The sequence below is a fragment of the Hemitrygon akajei genome, chromosome 5 (assembly GCF_048418815.1).
Source record: "Hemitrygon akajei chromosome 5, sHemAka1.3, whole genome shotgun sequence".
Taxonomy (NCBI): domain Eukaryota; kingdom Metazoa; phylum Chordata; class Chondrichthyes; order Myliobatiformes; family Dasyatidae; genus Hemitrygon; species Hemitrygon akajei.
The window spans coordinates 18,078,340-18,095,922 of NC_133128.1; the positions used below are offsets into that span (position 1 = coordinate 18,078,340).

Sequence of the window (17,583 nt, forward strand, 5' to 3'; positions counted from 1 at the left end):
AAATGCTGCAGGAGCTCAGCAGGTCAGGCAGCACCCAGAAGCAGTTGAAGTTTTGTGCTGAGACCCTTGATCGGGGCTGGAAAGGAAGGGGGAAGAAGCTAAAGTAGGAAGGTGGGGGGAGGGGAGAATTACAGGCTGGCAGGTGAAAGGTAAAATCAGGTGAGGGAAAAGGTGGGTGGGGCATTGTTGAAGTAAGAAGCTGGGGGGAGCTGATAGGTGGAAGGGGTAAACAACTGAAGAAGGAGCCTGATAGGAGGGAAGAGTGGACTATGGGGAAAAAGTGAAGGGGGAGGTAAGAGGGGTGGCCGAATAGGAAATGGAAATGAGTAATTCTCCTATTACCTGCCAGCTTGTAATCCTTCCCCCTCCCTCTGCCTTCTTTCTTTGGCTTCTTACCCCTTCCTTTCCAGTCCTGCTGAAGTGTCTTGGTCCAAAGCGTTGACTCTTTATTCCTCTCCGTAGATGTTATCTGACTTGGTGAGCTCCCCCAGCATTTTGTGCGTGTTGCTTTGGATTTCCAACATTTGCAGAATATCTTGTACTCATAATTTGTTTAAAACTGGTCTTTTAGTTAAGACTTAATCCTGAAATATCAGAAATTTTGTTTGAGTCTGTAAGCCAGCTTGTGTGATCTGTAGCTCAGCTGGAAGTATGCTTGGCTGAGAAACAAGTTCTGGGTTCAAGGCCCGCTCTTGAGTTTGGAAACGTGGCTGCCCACCTCTGTGTTGAATGAGGAGACAGGATGTTCTCAACTTTCGCATGCGTTGTATTTTGGATGAATTTTTTAAAATAGTGCTCTCAGTTGGGTATGGAAGAGCCCATTGCGTTGATTTGAGAGCAGCTGAAAGCCAGGTTGACTATTTCTGAGAGGTTATGCCAGCAGTTCTTGTAGTTCTTGCATTACAGCAGTGATCACACAAAAATTGGCTTGGTTCTCTTCTCTTCTTTCCCCCTGCTTTGATAATTAGCTCTGTGCTTTGATAGCACTGGACAACAATTTTTTCTTTCTGAAAGTGTTCTTCCTCAGAATTTTTTTTTGTTTATGATAAACTACTAGAAACTGACCATAAATATAATCTCAGACTACTTGTATCACATAGGAATTTGGAGAAACAAGAACTTTACTTTTATTGAATATGATATGTTTAATTGTCCAACAGTGCTGACACTTTTCAATAGTTCAACTAAGCTAAAAATGTTTTGTTAATAAGAACATAAGAAATAGGAGCAAGAGTAGGCCATCCAGCCCATCGAGCCTGCCCCACCATTCAATAAAATCATGGCTGATCTGTCCGCAAACTCAGCTCCATCTACCTGCCTTTTCCCCATAACCCTTAATTCCCCTACTATGTAAAAATCTATCCAACTGTATCTTAAATATATTTATTGAAGAAGCTTCAACTGCTTCCCTGGGCAGAGAATTCCACAGATTCACCACTCTCTGGGGGAAAAACAGTTTCTCCTCATCTCCATCCTAAATCTTATCCCCTGAATCTTGAGGCAATGTCCTCTAGTTCTAGTTTCACCTACCAATAGAAACAACTTTCCTACTTCTATCTTATTTATCCCTTTCAAAATTTTGTATGTTTCTATAAGATTCCCTCTCATTCCTCTGAATTCCAGAGAGTATAGTCCCAGGTGACTCAATCTCTGCTCATAGGTTAACCCCTTCATCTCTGGAATCAACCTGGTGAACTTCCTCTGTACTGCCTCCAAAGCCAGTATATCCTTCCTCAAGTATGGAGACCAGAACTGCACGCAGTACTCCAGGTGCGGCCTCACCAGTACCCTGTATAGTTGCAGCATGACCTCCCTGCTCTTGAATTCAATCCCTCTAGCAATGAAGGCCAACATTCCATTTGCCTTCTTAATAACCTGTTGTACCTACAAACCAACTTTTTGCGATTCATAAACAAGCACTCCCAAGTGCCTCTGCACAACAGCATGCTGCAATCTTTCACCATTTAAATAATAATCTGCCCTTCTATTCCTTCCAAAGTGGATGATCTCGCATTTACCAACGTTGTATTCCATCTGCCAGACCTTGGCCCACTCACTTAACCTATCTATATCCCTCTGCAGACTCTGCACATAGAAACATAGAAAGCCTACAGTACAATACAGGCCCTTCGGCCCACAAAGTTGTGCCGAACGTGTCCCTTCTTTAGAAATTACTAGGCTTACCCATAGCCCTCTATTTTCTAAGCTCCATGTACCTATCCAAAAGTCTCTTAAAAGACCCTATCGTATCCGCCTCCACCACCGTTGCCGGCAGCCCATTCCACGCGCTCACCACTCTCTCAGTAAAAAAATTACCCCTGACACCTACTTCTGAGCACCTTAAACCCGTGTCTTCTTGTGGCAACCATTTCAGCCCTGGGAAAAAGCCTCTGACTATTCACACGATCAATGCCTCTCAACATCTTATATACCTCTATCAGGTCACCTCTCATCCTCCGTCGCTCCAAGGAGAAAAGGCCAAGTTCACTCAACGTATTCTCATAAGGCATGCTCCCCAATCCAGGCAACATCATTGTAGAGCAAACACGAGGAAACGCAGTAGTGAATTAAAAAGGCAAATGCAGTCCTGACGAAGGGTCTCGGCCCGAAACGTTGACAGTGCTTCTCCCTATAGATGCTGCCTGGCCTGCTGCGTTCCACCAGCATTTTGTGTGTGTTGCTTGAACATCCTTGTAAATCTCCTCTGCACCCTTTCTATGGCTTCCACATCTTTCCTGTAGTGGGGCGACCAGAACTGAGCACAGTACTCCAAGTGGGGTCTGACCAGCGTCCTATATAGCTGCAACAATAACCTCTCGGCTCCTAAATTCAAATCTACGATTGATGAAGGCCAATACACCTTATGCCTTCTTAACCACAGAGTCAACCTGTGCAGCTGCTTTAAGTGTCCTATGGACTTGGACCCCAAGATCCCTCTGATCCTCCACTCTGCCAGGAGTCTTACCATTAATACTATATTCTACCAACATATTTGACCTACCAAAATGAACCACCTCACACTTATCTGTGTTGAACTCCATCTGCCACTTCTCAGCCCAGTTTTGCATCCTATCAATGTCCCACTGTAACCTCTGACAGCCCTCCACACTATCCACAACACCTCCAACCTTTGTGTCATCAGCAAACTTACTAACCCATCCCTCCACTTCCTCATGCAGGTCATCTATAAAAATCACAAAGAGTAAGGGTCCCAGTATAGATCCCTGAGGCACACCACTGGTGACCAACCTCCATGCAGAATATGACCCATCTACAACCACTCTTTGCCTTCTTTGGGCAAGCCAGTTCTGGATCCACAAAGCAATATCCCCTTGGATCCCATGCCTCCTTACTTTTTCAATAAGCCTTGCATGGGGTACCTTATCAAATGCCTTGCTGAAATCCGTATACACTACATCTACTACTTTTCCTTCATCAATGCGTTTAGTCACATCCTCAAAAAAAAATTCAATCGGGCTTGTAAGGCATGATATGCCCTTGATAAAGCCATGCTGACTGTTCCTAATCATATTATACCTCTCCAAATGTACATAAATCCTGCCTCTCAGCATCTTCTTCATCAACTTACCAACCACTGAGGTAAGACTCATTGGTATATAATTTCCTGGGCTATCCCGTCCCCATTGATGATGCAACGATCATCGCAACCTCCTCCCTTGCCTCCCACAGTAGCCTGGGGTACATCTCATCCGGTCCTGGCGAGTTAACCAACTTGATGCTTTCCAAAAGCTCCAGCCCATCCTCTTTCTTAATATCTACATGCTCAAGCTTTTCAGTCTGCTGCAAGTCAGCACTGCAATCACCAAGATCCTTTTCCATAGTGAATACTGAAGCAAAGTATTCATTAAGTACCTCTGCAATTTCCTCCAGTTCCATACACACTTTCCAACTGTCACACTTGATAGGTCCTAATCTTTCACGTCTTATCCTCTTGCTCTTCACATACTTGTAGAATGCCTTGGGGTTTTCCTTAATCCTACCCGCCAAGGCCTTCTCATGACCCCTTCTGGCTCTCCTAATTTCCTTCTTAAGCTCCTTCCTAGTTGCCTTATAATCTTCTAGATCTCTAACATTACCTAGCTCTCTGAACCTTTTGTAAGCTTTACTTTTCTTCTTGACTAGATTTATTACAGCCTTTGTACACCACGGTTCCTGTACCCTACCTTAACTCCCCTGGCTCATTGGAACGTACCTATGCAGAACTCCACACAAATATCCCCTGAACATTTGCCACATTTCTTCCGTACTTTTCCCTGAGAACATCTGTTTCCAATTTAAACTTCCAATTTCCTCCCTGATAACCTTATAATTCCCCTTACTCTATTTAAACGCTTTTCTAACATGTCTGTTCCTATCTCTCTCCAATGCTATTGTAAAGGAGATAGAATTATGATCACTATCTCTAAAATGCTCTCCCACTGAGAGACCTGACACCTGACCAGGTTCATTTCCCAATACCAGATCAAGTACAGTCTCTCCTCTTGTAGGCTTATCTACATATTGTGTCAAGAAACCTTCCTGAACTCATCTAACAAACTCTACCCCATCTAAACCCCTTGCTCTAGGGAGATGCCAATGAATATTTGGGAAATTAAAATCTCCCATCATGACAACTCTTTTATTACACCTTTCCAGGATCTGTTTCCCTATCTGCTCCTCGATATCCCTGTTACTATTGGGTGGCTTATAAAAGAACACCCAGCAAAGTTATTGACTCCTTCCTGTTCCTAACCTCCACCCACAGAGACTCCATAGACAATCCCTCCATGGCGTCCACCTTTTCTGTAGCTGTGACACTATCTCTGATCAGCAGTGCCACATCCCCAACTCTTTTGCCTCCCTCCCTGTCCTTTCTGAAACATCTAAAACCTGGCACTTGAAGTAACCAATCCTGTCCCTGAGCCATCCAAGTCTCTGTAATGGCCACCACATCACATCTTCAAGTACTGATCCACGCTCTAACCTTTGGTCTGAGTGCATCCCTTCTCTATCACCTGCCTATCCTCCCTCACACACTGTCTCCTAGCTTTCTCTATTTGTGAGCCAGCCGCCTCTTCCCCAGTCTCTTCAGTTTGGTTCCCACCCCCCAACAATTCTACTTAAAACTCTCCCCAGTAGCCTTAGCAAACCTCCCCGCCAGGATATTGGTCCCCCTGGGATTCAAGTGCAACCTGTCCTTTTTGTACAGGTCACACCTGCCCCAAAAATGATCGAGAAATCTGAATCCCTGCCCCCTGCTCCAATCACTCAGTCACATATTTATCCTCCACCTCATCTTATTCCTATTCTCACTGTCACGTGGCACAGGCAGTAATCCTGAGATTACTACCTTTGCAGTCCTGCTTCTCAACTTCCTTCCTAACTCCCTGTAGTCTTTTTTCAGGACCTCTTCCCTTTTCCTACCTATGTCATTGGTACCAATATGTACCACGACCTCTGGCTGTTCTCCCTGCTACTGCAGGATATCTTGGATGCAATCTGAAACATCCCAGACACTGGCACCTGGGAGGCAAACTACCATTCGAGTTTCATTCCTGCGTCCACAGAAACGCCTATCTGACCCCCTAACTCAAGAGTCCCCTATCACCACTGCCTTCCTCTTCCTTTCCCTACCCTTCTGAACCAAAGGGCCGGACTCTGTGCCAGAGGCATGGCCACTGTTGCTTCCCCCAGGTAGGCTGTCCCTCCCAACAGTACTCAAACAGGAGTACTTATTGTCAAGTGGTACAGCCACAGGGGTACTCTCTAGTACCTGACTTTTCCCCTTCCCCATCCTGAATGTGACCCACTTGTCTGTCTCCTGTGGTTCCGGTGTGACCTATAACTCCTCTCCATCACCTCCTCGCTCTCCCTGACCAGACAAAGGTCATTGAGCTACGTCTCCAGTTCTCTAACTCGGTCCCTTAGGAGCTGCAGCTCGACACACCAGGTGCAGATATGGCCATCCGGGAGGCTGGGAGACTCTAGGACCACCCACATCTGACACCGAGCACAGAACACTGGCCTCACACACATAGTTCCTACCTCGCCTTGTCCCATTACCGCCTAAGCCCGTTGAGTCAAAGCCCTATCACTCTGCTGCCTCTCACTCCGCTACCCTCTCTGACGCTGTCCGCTGTACATGGCAATATTCTTTTTAAACCTTCTGCGCTCTACTGGCTGACGTCACGCACCTGCACAATCTTGCCTCTCTTTTGTCCCGAGTAGTAAAAACTGCCTTCACTTCCGAAGTCAGCTGTCCACTCAATTTGTACATCCTCTGTACAATTTGCTTTTCCACTCAGCTTAGTGTCATCAGCAAATTTTGCTACGCTACACTCAGTCCCCTCTTCCAAATCATCAATGTAAATGGTAAACAGCTGTGGGCCCAGCACCGACCCCTGCGACACCCTGCTCTCCACCGACTGCCAACCAGAGAAACACCCGTTTATACTAACTCTCTGCCTTCTATTGGTTAACCAATCCACTATCCATGCCAGTTCACTTCCTCCAACTCCATGCGTCCGTATCTTATTTCTAAGTCTCTTGTGTGGCACCTTATCGAATGCCTTCTGGAAATCCAAGTATACGACATCCACCTGTTCCCCTCTATCCATTGCACTCATTATGTGCTCAAAGAACTCCAGTAAGTTTGTCAAACAGGACCTGTCCTTTCTGAATCCATGCTGCATCTGTCTAATGGAACCACTCCTTTCTAAATGTTTTGCTATTTCTTCCTTAATGACAGCTTCAAGCATTTTCCCAACTACAGATGTTAAGCTAACTGGCCTATAGTTGCCTGTCTTTTGCCTACATCCTTTTTTAAAAAGTGGTGTGACATTTGCTGTCTTCCAATTTTGTTGATAATTTTCATTTGTATTTAGTGTCTGAGGCTTCTCACTTAAGCGTCCAACAGTAATCAGCCAGCATTGGTGGATTCCAGTCACCCTGATATCATTTCTTCATGACCATGATGTCCTTGTGAAGCCTTTCGCCATGCTCGTCACTGACAGTGCCTTGTTTTGCAGGGAAGAAGTCAAAATGGGAATGCAGAAAATGAATCTTTAGTGACATTTTGCACTTCATGGTTTTGTATCCTTGTCAACCAGCTGCATGTAGATTGGTGCTCTGCAGTTGCCAAGAAAATTTTCAACAACATCCTTGAATGTCTTCCATGCAATTTTCTCTGGTCCCTCCAGAAGTTCTTTGAATTGCCTGTCATTGATGACCTGTTTGATTTGTGGGCCAACAAAAATGACTTCCTTAATCTTGACATCAGTTATTCTGGGAAATATCTGTCTCAAATACTGAAATCTTTCATGGAAATTTGTAGTAATTTTAAAACATGTCCTGCCATGCAGGATCCGCCCTGCCTAAGCCTGCTCAGGCATGCCTGGATAAGATAAAGAAACTTCTCAGCTTGCATTGTGGGGGACATTTTAACTGACTTGAATTATGGATTGGAATAACAAATCTAGTCAATTTTAGAATAAAATGGTGCATGATTGGAAAATTTCACGGTGATTTTCATGATCATCAGCCCAAAATCCATAAGATACAGCCAAACATATTCAGGAAGTAAAATGCTTTTGGTCCAGTGTAACCAGCTGTGTGCTTTGATAACTGGTTCTGTTCTTTGATAACTAGTTGTGTGTCCCCTTCCAGACCCATTCTAGACCAGATAAAACTCTAATGAGTCTAACTAAAAAAGGAAGTGCAGCCAAGAGTGAAAGTGCCACGCTGCTGTTTTTTCCCCATTTTGTCTTGCCGTGGTTGTCCAGTATGATATTTATTTGTAACGTTTACTTCCAATACTGTGATCGGTACTCCAGCTGATTTCTGAAGAACTCCCAGTCAAATGTTCCATTTAGTCACGGCATAACACAGAATGGAAACAGGCCGTTCAGCCCAATTTATGCTGACCATGGTGACCGGCAATTGAGTCCCATTTGTTCACACATGGCCCGTTTCCCTCTAAGCCCCTCCTATCTATGTACTTATCCAAATGTCTTTCAAATGCATCGTTGTGCCAGCCTTAACTACTTCCTCTGGTAGCCAGCACCATCCTTTGTGAGGAGAAATTTTCCTTCAGGTCCCATTTCTTTTTCAAATCATTCATCTCTCATCTTAAATCTAGTTTTTAGCTCCACTTCCAAGGGGAAAAAGCCATAAGACACAGGAGCAGAATTAGTCCATTCAGCCCATCGGTTCTGCTCTGTCTTTCAGACATGGCTGATTTGCTTTTCCTCTCAAACCTTTTCTAATGACACCATGACTAATCATGGACCCATCAACCTAACCCTATCTCTACACTTGTGATTTTAGACACTGTTATAAGGTTACCCCTCTATTTGCTGCGGTCCAAGGAATAGAGCATGCTTAACCTCTCCATTTAACTTGGGCCATTGAATCCAGACAACGTCCTGTAAATCTTCTCTGCACACTTTCTATGACAACGCGATCAGAACACTACACAATACTCCAATTGTGGTCACCTCTATAAAATAGCTGGTGGCTTTGAGTTCTACATCCGTTTTGCAAAATGAAGATTCTGTTGTTGAACATGGATCACATATCCACCACTAATTATTCACTTGTATTTCTCTCCCAGGGAATCCGCTTGGAAACACTCTTCAGGTTTTCAGTATTGTGGCATTTTACCCGGGACATTCAAGGGAACAGGACATCTTTTTGCACTCGTTCATTTGATAGGTAATATAGTGGACTGAAAATGAAAACCTTTTCCAGTTTATCTTGTCTTTCTGGATTTGACTGCAGCCTTTTTAAATCATTCCCAGTGTAGGTAGGTGGTAGGAGAACTGGGGTGGAGTTGATGTTACATGGTGAGACATTAGATTATTGGGAATTGGGTCAGGAAAACTGAGGTTGAAAGCAGACATAGATTCAGTGAACATGAGGAAATCTGCAGATGCTGGAAATTCAAACAACACACACAAAATGCTGGTGGAACGCAGCAGGCCAGGCAGCATCTATAGGGAGAAGCACTGTCGACGTTTCGGGCCGAGACCCTTCGTCAGGACTAACTGAAAGGAAAGATAGTAAGAGATTTGAAAGTAAGAGGGGGAGGGGAAAATTCTCCTATCATTTCGCATTTCCCCCTCCCCCTCCTACTTTCAAATCTCTTACTATCTTTCCTTTCAGTTAGTCCTGGCGAAGGGTCTCGGCCCGAAACGTCGACAGTGCTTCTCCTTATAGATGCTGCTTGGCCTGCTGCGTTCCACCAGCATTTTGTGTGTGTTGCATAAATTCAGTGAGTTGAATAACCTCCTTCATTATGAGAAATATGAAAAAGTATAACACCCACATTAACTGAGACGGCCAGGTCCATGTCCTTCGACACTAGAAGCCTGCTCTGGATTGAGACAGTGCTTTCAAGGTAGGCAGTGGCAGGAAAAATATGGTAATATTGGGCATTCCCAGTATTTTGGCCGATGGTCTACGCCAGGCACACACATACATATCGTGGATCACCTTCACACAATGTAGTCTGAGCAACTTGGGTTCTGAAATCCGAAATAAAAACAGGAAATGCTGGAAACGCTCAGGTCGAGCAGGTTTATATTTTGGGTTGAAGATTCTTTGTCAGAATAAAACATTGAACATTAAGCATAGTAGAAACCCTTCCGCTCACAATGCTGACCTTTTAACCGACTCAAGATCAATCTAATCCATCCCTCCTACATAGCCCTCTTTTCATCCATGTGCGTATCCAAGTGTTTCTGAAATGCCCCTGAAGTATTTGCCTCCAGTACTTGTATCTGCCTTTGTGCCATTAAGCATAAAGGAAAAGATGTTGCTACCAAGTTCTGATATTGGCTCAAGTTTCCTCTCTGTGGCACTGTTTATCATTTCTGGGTGTTCACACTCCATGTTCTTGTCCTCTTTTCACAACCTTTACAATTGGAGGAAGGTGATTTCTCTCCCTAACTGCCCATCAACTTGATCCCCTCATTTGCTGATTATCCCCATGGGAACCCTGGCCTTGACCTGTCAAAGCTATTCCTATTATTCTATCCCTTCCTCCCTACAATTGATGCTTTCATCTGGTAAATAGGACTAGCCTGGATGCAGCATTGTGGTCACGTAGAACAGTTGGGCCAGAGGCCTGATTTTGTGCTGTGTAAGAGTCCAGCTCTCTTGCCCAGTTCTGACAAAGGATTTCAATCTGAAACATTTTCTCTGTTTCTCTTTGCACTAACTCTGCCTGACCTGCTCAGTATCTGAAGTGTAGTGCAGAGTACTGGCTGCATCACAGCCTGGTATGGAAATACCAATGCCCTTGAATGAGAAATGTTAAAGTAGTGGATACAGTCTAGTCTATCGTGGATAAACCCCTCCCCATTATTGAGCACGTATACACGAAGCATTGTCGTAGGAAACCAGCATCGATCACCAGGGACCCCCACCACCCAGGACATCCTCTCTTCTTGCTGCTGCCATCTGGAAGAAGGTACAGGAGCCTCAGGACTCACGCCACCAGGTTCAGGAACAGTTATTACCCCAACCATCAGACTCTTGAACCAAAGGGGATAATTTCAAAGAACTTCACTTGTCCCTCCACCGTGCTTTCATGGACTCTTTATCTCATGTTCTCAATATTTATTGCTTATTTATTTATTATTATTGTTTCTTCTTTTTGTATTTGCACAGTTTGTTGTCTTCTGCACACTGGTTGAACAGCCAAGTTGGTGCAGTCTTTTATTTGTTCTATTATGGTTATTATTCTATTGTGGACTTATTAAGTATGCCCACAAGAAAATGAATCTCCGGATTGTATATGGTGAAATGTACTTTGATAATACATTTACTTTGAAATTTGAACTTTCTTTTCTGTTACAATCAGAATAAGACCATAAAACATAGGAGCACCATTAGGCCATTTGGCCCATTACAACTGCTCCGCCATTTGACCATATCTGATTTGTTTTCCCTCTCAACCATTCTCTGGCCTTCTCCCAATAACCATTGACACCCTTACTAATCAAGAACCTATCAACCTCTGCTTTAATTATACCCAATAATGTGACCTCCACTGTTGTCTGTGGCAATGAATTCCACAGAGCCACCACCCTCCTCACCTCTGTTCTAAAGAGATGACCTTGTATTCTGAGGCTGTGCCTGTTGGTCCTAGACTCTCCCACGATTGAAAACAACTTTTCCATTGCCACTCTATCTGGGCCTTACAATATTAGGTAGGTTTCAATGAAATTCTCCCTTCATTCTTCTAAACACCAGTGAGTACAGGCCCAGAGCCATCAAATGTTCCTCATATGTTAATCCTTTCATTCCCAGGATCATTCTTGCAAACCTCTTCTGGACCTTCTCCAATCCTAGCACATCCTTTCTTAGATAAGGGACCCAAAATTGTTCACAATACTCTGTGGTTTAACCAATGCCTTATGTTACATCCTCGCTTTTTATATCCGGAAATGAACACTAACATTGCATTTCCCTTGAATGTTTAATTCCCTTGCTCAGGTGCCTGTTTGTGGTGTTGGACAGTCTCAACTGTTCGGATGGAGCGATAGGAGCAGCCGCTCAGGGCTGGCTTGTCCGAGCCCTGAGCCTGAACGATGTCTCTCGAATCCTAGAACCAGTCTTCCTCCTGCTTCTCCACCCAAAGACCCAACGCAACTCCATTCAGTTCCTAAAGAAGAAAGTTATGGGAGGTAATATCAGTGACTATATGGATGGTTGAAATCTGCCTTTCCTCCATTGTAGCCAATCTGTGGCTTGTATGTATGGAATTGCCAGCTAATGAGATTGACCTTTCCCTGCCAGAGCTTAATTAAAATGAGTCTTAGAGTAATACAGCACCAAAACAGGCCCTTCGGCCTGACTCGTCCATGCTGACCAAGGTGCCCGTCCAGGCTAATCCCTTGCTCCCTGATTTGGGCTGTATCCCCATGTGGACAGGTACTGTACATTGATAGGAAAGGTTTAAAGCCCAAATCTTTCCTATCTATGTGCCTGTCCAAATTTCTTTTAAGTGTTATCTTCTTCTTTAGTTCGTCACCCCTACTAGGCTGCCAACAGCAGCTCACCTGAGTCCTCTGTCCTGGGTCAACAGAAGGTTGATCTTCCACTCTCACCACTTCATATGTCGTCAAGGTGAAGATCCTTCCTCTCCCAGGAAGGAGCTATTTGGAGCCTCTGCTGGTGTTTCTGTAGCTCTGAGTTTTTACAGGAGGGGGGTTGCTAGCCCCATGCCCAACCCCCCTCCTTTTGCAGCTGAGCCTTGTTATCATATGTACCTTATCCAGTTCCTCCAACACCTCATTTCATATATGCACCACCCTCTGCATTAAGAAGTTGTCCATTAAGTTCCATTTAACTCTCTCATCTCTCATCTTAAACCTATGTCCACTCGTTCTTGTCAAATTTTTTTACCGAAGTGGTTTGCCATTGTCTTCTTATGGGCAGTGGCTTTACAAGACAGGTGACACAGCCATTATTAATACTCTTCAGAGATTGTCTGCCTGGTGTCAGTTGCATAACCAGTACTTGTGCTATGCACCAGCTGCTCTTACGACCATCCATCACCTGCTTCCATAGCTTCATGTGACCCTGATCGGAGGGCTTAGCAGGAACTACAACTCACCCAAGGGTGACCTGCAGGCTAGTGGAAGGAAGGTGTACTTTACACCTTCTTTGGTGGAGACGTATCTCCAACCTGCCATCCTCATAACTTTATGACATCTCTGTAAGATCATCATTCAGTAATGCTCTAAGGAATAAAGTACTATCTTGTCAAACCTCCCTATAACTTGGGTTTGTGGCAGCATTACTATAGGAACTTACTTTGTACCCTTTCCTGCTTAATTGTATCTTTAATTGGATAACAAAAATGTATGTATTGCTCCAGGTGTGGTCTCACCAACATCTTGTGGATCTGTAACGTAATGTCCCAACTCCTGTACTCACTGTTCTGAACGATGAAGGCCAGTGTGTCAAATGCCACTTTCACTACCCTATCTACATGTGTGCCACATTCAGGGAGATTTGTACTTGTTCTCGTAGGTCCCTTTGTTCTACAAAGTACTTGCATTCCTAGGTACAAGGAGTTGACACGGATGTCTCCATAATCCAGTTAAGATGGTGACTAATGAGTCAATCATGAAAATTAGGAGGAGATACCTTACACAAAGTGGGTTAGAATTTGGACCTCACTACCAGAAGCAGATAGTAGAGACCAAGTGTTCCCAGACTTTTTTATGCCATGGACCCCTACCATTATTAACCAAAGAATCCATGGACCCCCCCCCCCCCAGGTTGGGAACCCCTGGTGTAGACGGACATTTTCGGGTACAGCCCTTCCTAGGTTACGGTAAAGTTTTGTTCCTGTGATAACAAAATACGGACAATTTGCAAGGTGGAAGCTTGAACAGAGTTTCCACCTGACAGATGGCAAATACGAGAGGGTATGGTTTTCAGATGATTGGGGGAAGGTATAGGAGGGATGCCAGTTATTTTCTTTTACACAGTTCTTGGGACGTGCTGCCATGGGTGATGGTAGAGGCTGATGTATTAGGGACATTTAAGAGACTTTTAGATAGGCACATGGATGAAAGAAGAATGGAAAATTTTCCAGGCGGAAGGGGTTAGATTGATCTTGGAGTAGCTTAAAAGGATAGAAGATAGTGTAAAAGGTTGTCGTATGTTACAACAGAAGATTGACAAATGCAGAGCCAGGCTGAAGAGTGGCAGATGGAGTTCACCTGGAAAAGTGTGAAGTGATTCACTTTGGAAGACTAAATTGAAGGTAGAACACAGGGTTAATGATAGGATTCTTAGCAGAGGGATTTTGTTGTCAATGTCGATAGATCCCTTGAAGTTGCTGCACAAGTTGATAGGGTTGTTAAGAAGGTGTATGGTGTGTTGGCTTTCATTAGTTGGGGGACAGAGTTCAAGAGCTGCGAGGTAATGTTGTAGCTCTATAAAACCCTGATTAGAGCACAGTTGGAATATTGCATTCAGTTCTGGTTCCCTCATTGGAAGGATGTGAAAGCTTCAGAGAGGGTGCAGAGGGGATTTACCAGGATGCTGTTTGGATTAGAGAGCATGTCTTATTAGGAAAGGCTGAACAAGCAAGGGGTTTTTCTCTTTGGAACAATGGAGAATGAAAGGTGACTTGATAGAGGTGTATAAGATGATAAGAGGTGTAGATCCAGTGGACAGCCAGACGTTTTCCCAGGGTGGAAATGGCTAATATGAGGAGTGCATAAATTTAAGGTGATTGGAGGGAAGTATAGGAGGGACGCCAGAGCCAAGTTTTTTTTTACACTGAGTGTCATAGGTGTGAGGACTGTGATATTAGGGGATGGTCCTAGAGGTAGATATATCAGGGACATTTAAGAAAATTTTAGATGGGCATAAGAATGATTGAAAATGGAGGCTGTGTTGGAGGGAAGGGTTTGATCGATCTTATGGTAGCTTAAAGGTTAAGCTCAACACTATAGACCAAAGGACTTGTACGGTGTTATAATGATCTGTGCTTTTAAACAAAGAAGAGCTTTCTTCCAACTGTGGTGAGCTATGGGTATTGAGCTTGAATTTTATTATAAAGTTTGAAGGAAATAAAAATTGGCTGATACAGAGCAAGTGTTTACAGTACCATTGGTCACTGTTTGGAGTTGATTCCTGCCTCTGTCTGTAAGGGATTTGTGCATTCTCCCCATGACTGTGTGTGTTTCCTCCGAGTGCTCCTGTTTCCTCTCACATCCAAATACGTATGGTTTGGGTAAGTGAGTTCTGGGCAGGCTGTATAGGCACCGAGAACTTGGCAACACTTGCAGGCATCCCCCAGCACATCCTTGTAGTATGTTGGTCTGTCACGATCAAAACAAAATACCCCAAAATTTGTTTCAACCTAACAAAGAACCAGCAATAATGGATCACAACTGGAGGCAGGTTTTATCATTAAAACCACTATTTTTATTAGTAACTATTTAATATATAAAACATTAATCAAAAATAAACAAAAGTGTGTGTGTGTGTGTGTATAAATGTGTATGTAGCTCCTGAACAATTAAGTTTAGGAACCGCTCTGGAAAGTCTTTTCCCAAAATCAGTCTTAAGAATCCAGTGTTAATAATAACGAGACGTAGTTACGAAAAGATTATGAGACTGAGTGAACTGAGTGACAGCACCACCATCTGAAGTCAAAATCCTACGAATCCACGCTGAAGTATCCTTTGACATGAGTGGTCGTCACAACACCCCTTGACTCCTGTACAAGGGAAGACGAAAAATGTGATCACCACCAATACTTCCAAACTCACAAATAGATCAATCAAATTGACAGTTATTTTAGCCACAGGCACTGTGTTGATTTTTCAATCGTTCTCCGGGCAGGGAGAACTAACAAAGTTGTCCGCACTTTTGCAACGAGCCTGTCCCAAGTTCGTGGTCCGATGCTTTACGATGATAATGGACCATGGGGAGACCCATGTCTGGTTACAGAGTCACAGACTCTCTCGCTGATCCACACACTGGCTTTTCGAATACAAAACACAGTTCATAACTATTCTCTCTCTCTCTCTCTCTCTCTCTCTCTCTTTTTTGACGTCACTCAGTCCAGCCTCTTAAAGTGACGCTCACAGTTAATGAAATGGGAGCCTGTAACATTCCACCCCTAAAAAGGAAAATTTTGATCTGCAAGAACAAAATTTTAACTGCAAGCTACAATATTTGAACTAATACATTTACAGTTCCCACATGGCATACTACAGACTAATATAGCATTTTGCAGAAGCGTCTACAAATAATAAATATCATTCTACTATGAAAAAAATCATGGCAAACTTAACATCTAGAAAGACAGTCAGCAATTATGTTATTCTTGCATTTAATGAGTTATCATAATATCATTTTCTTGTAAAATCAGAATGTGTGGTTAAACTGAGTCTGATTACCCATTTTCTTTAACCATGTATATGCAAACACCTACCCTGGGGATAAGATAAGCATCTGTTTTTGTTATAGCGTTCACCTTCCTGTAATCAGTACAAAATCGGATACTCCTAACTGGCTTTGGTACCTGGTGAGCTCTGATTTGAAGTGGAATGTCTAATAATGTCATTCTTTAGCATGATCTCCTGTTCAGCAAGTTTACTTTTCTCAACATTCATTCGACATGGGTGCTGTTTAATAGGTTTAGCATCTCCAACGTCTACATCATGGCAAGTCACTGTGGTTCTTTTCGGAACATCAGGGAATAAATCATGAAATTTAAAAATTAGCTGCTTCATCTTCTGTCTCTCTTGGGGTTGGAGATGAGCCAATTTCCCCTCAAGCTCCTTCAAAATGGCTGCATTCGTTAATGTAGCTGAGACAATGTTTTGCTTAAAATGGGACTCAGTAGAATCAACAATTTCGTTCCCAGAGTTTTCAAACTCACGGCTGCTGTCAACAACCACCACAGCTGTTGGATGTGTCTCACCAAAGGTCATATTCTCATAGTAAGGTTTTATCATGTTGATATTGCAAAGCTGTGTTTTGACTGTGAAATTTACATCACTAACCTGAGATTCAATTTCATAAGGACCTAAAAATCTCGCCTGAAGGGGGTTTGAACTTATAGGTAAAAGTATTAAAACTTTATCTCCCGGCTTAAAAATTCACTTTCTCGCCTTTTGATCGTACCAGACTTTCACTTTGCTTTGGGCTGTTTTAAAATTTTCCTGGGCCAGTTTACAAACCTTCTGCAATTGCTCTTTAAATTTTAAAACATAGTCTAGCAAGTTCAGCTGTACATCCTCATTAGCCCACTGTTCTTTTAATAAGAATAGAGACCTTCTCACTTCATGTCCGAATACAATTTCGAAGGGACTAAACCCCTGCACAGTTCCCCTTGCTGCAAATAAGACAAAGGTATTCCTTCAACCTACACCTTTTTGTTCTCAAAACAATATGTTCTAATCATGCTTTTGAGAGTACAGTGGAATCTCTCTAAGGCGCCTTGAGACTCTGAATGGTAAGTAGATGACGTAATCTGTTTAGCTCCCAATTCATAAACAAGCTGCTGAAACGCTCCTGACACGAAATTACTTCCCTGGTCAGATTTAATCTCTTTAGGCAACCAAACTAAAGTAAAAAACATTTTGTAAGAGCCTTTCTCATAGTTTTAGGTTTGATATTTCTGAGTGGTATTGCTTCTGGAAATCTGGAGGCTGTACACATGCTAGTTAGCAAGTACTGATGGCCAGCTTTAGTCATTGGCAATGGGCCAACACGATCCACAATAACTTTAAAGAAAGGTTCACCAAATGCTGGAATAGGCTGCAATGGAGCAACTGGGGGACCTTGATTAGGTTTACCCACAACCTGACACGTGTGACAGGTCTGGCAAAATGTCACAACATCGCCCCCTCAAACCAGGCCAAAAGAATTGTTTCATAATCGTGTGTATAGTTTTATTCACACCAAGATGACCACTCAAGGGCGTACTATGGGCCAGGATTAGAATTTCATTCCTTTAAGCTTTAGCAGCTACAACCTGGTGAACAACTGCCCATTCTTCACTTGCAGGTATAGCAGGTGGCCTCCACTTCTGCATTAACA

The 17,583-nt window shown here is 43.4% G+C and overlaps 1 protein-coding gene across 1 annotated transcript in view; it reads left to right on the forward strand.

The window, feature by feature from the left end:
- The window catches only part of dop1b (DOP1 leucine zipper like protein B), a 177,828-nt gene that overhangs the window by 88,147 nt on the left and 72,098 nt on the right, over positions 1 to 17,583 (forward strand). The window contains exons 17-18 of the mRNA XM_073044896.1: positions 8,612 to 8,712; positions 11,500 to 11,690. Coding sequence (XP_072900997.1) covers positions 8,612 to 8,712; positions 11,500 to 11,690 — 292 coding nt within the window. The remainder of the gene's footprint in view (positions 1 to 8,611; positions 8,713 to 11,499; positions 11,691 to 17,583) is intronic.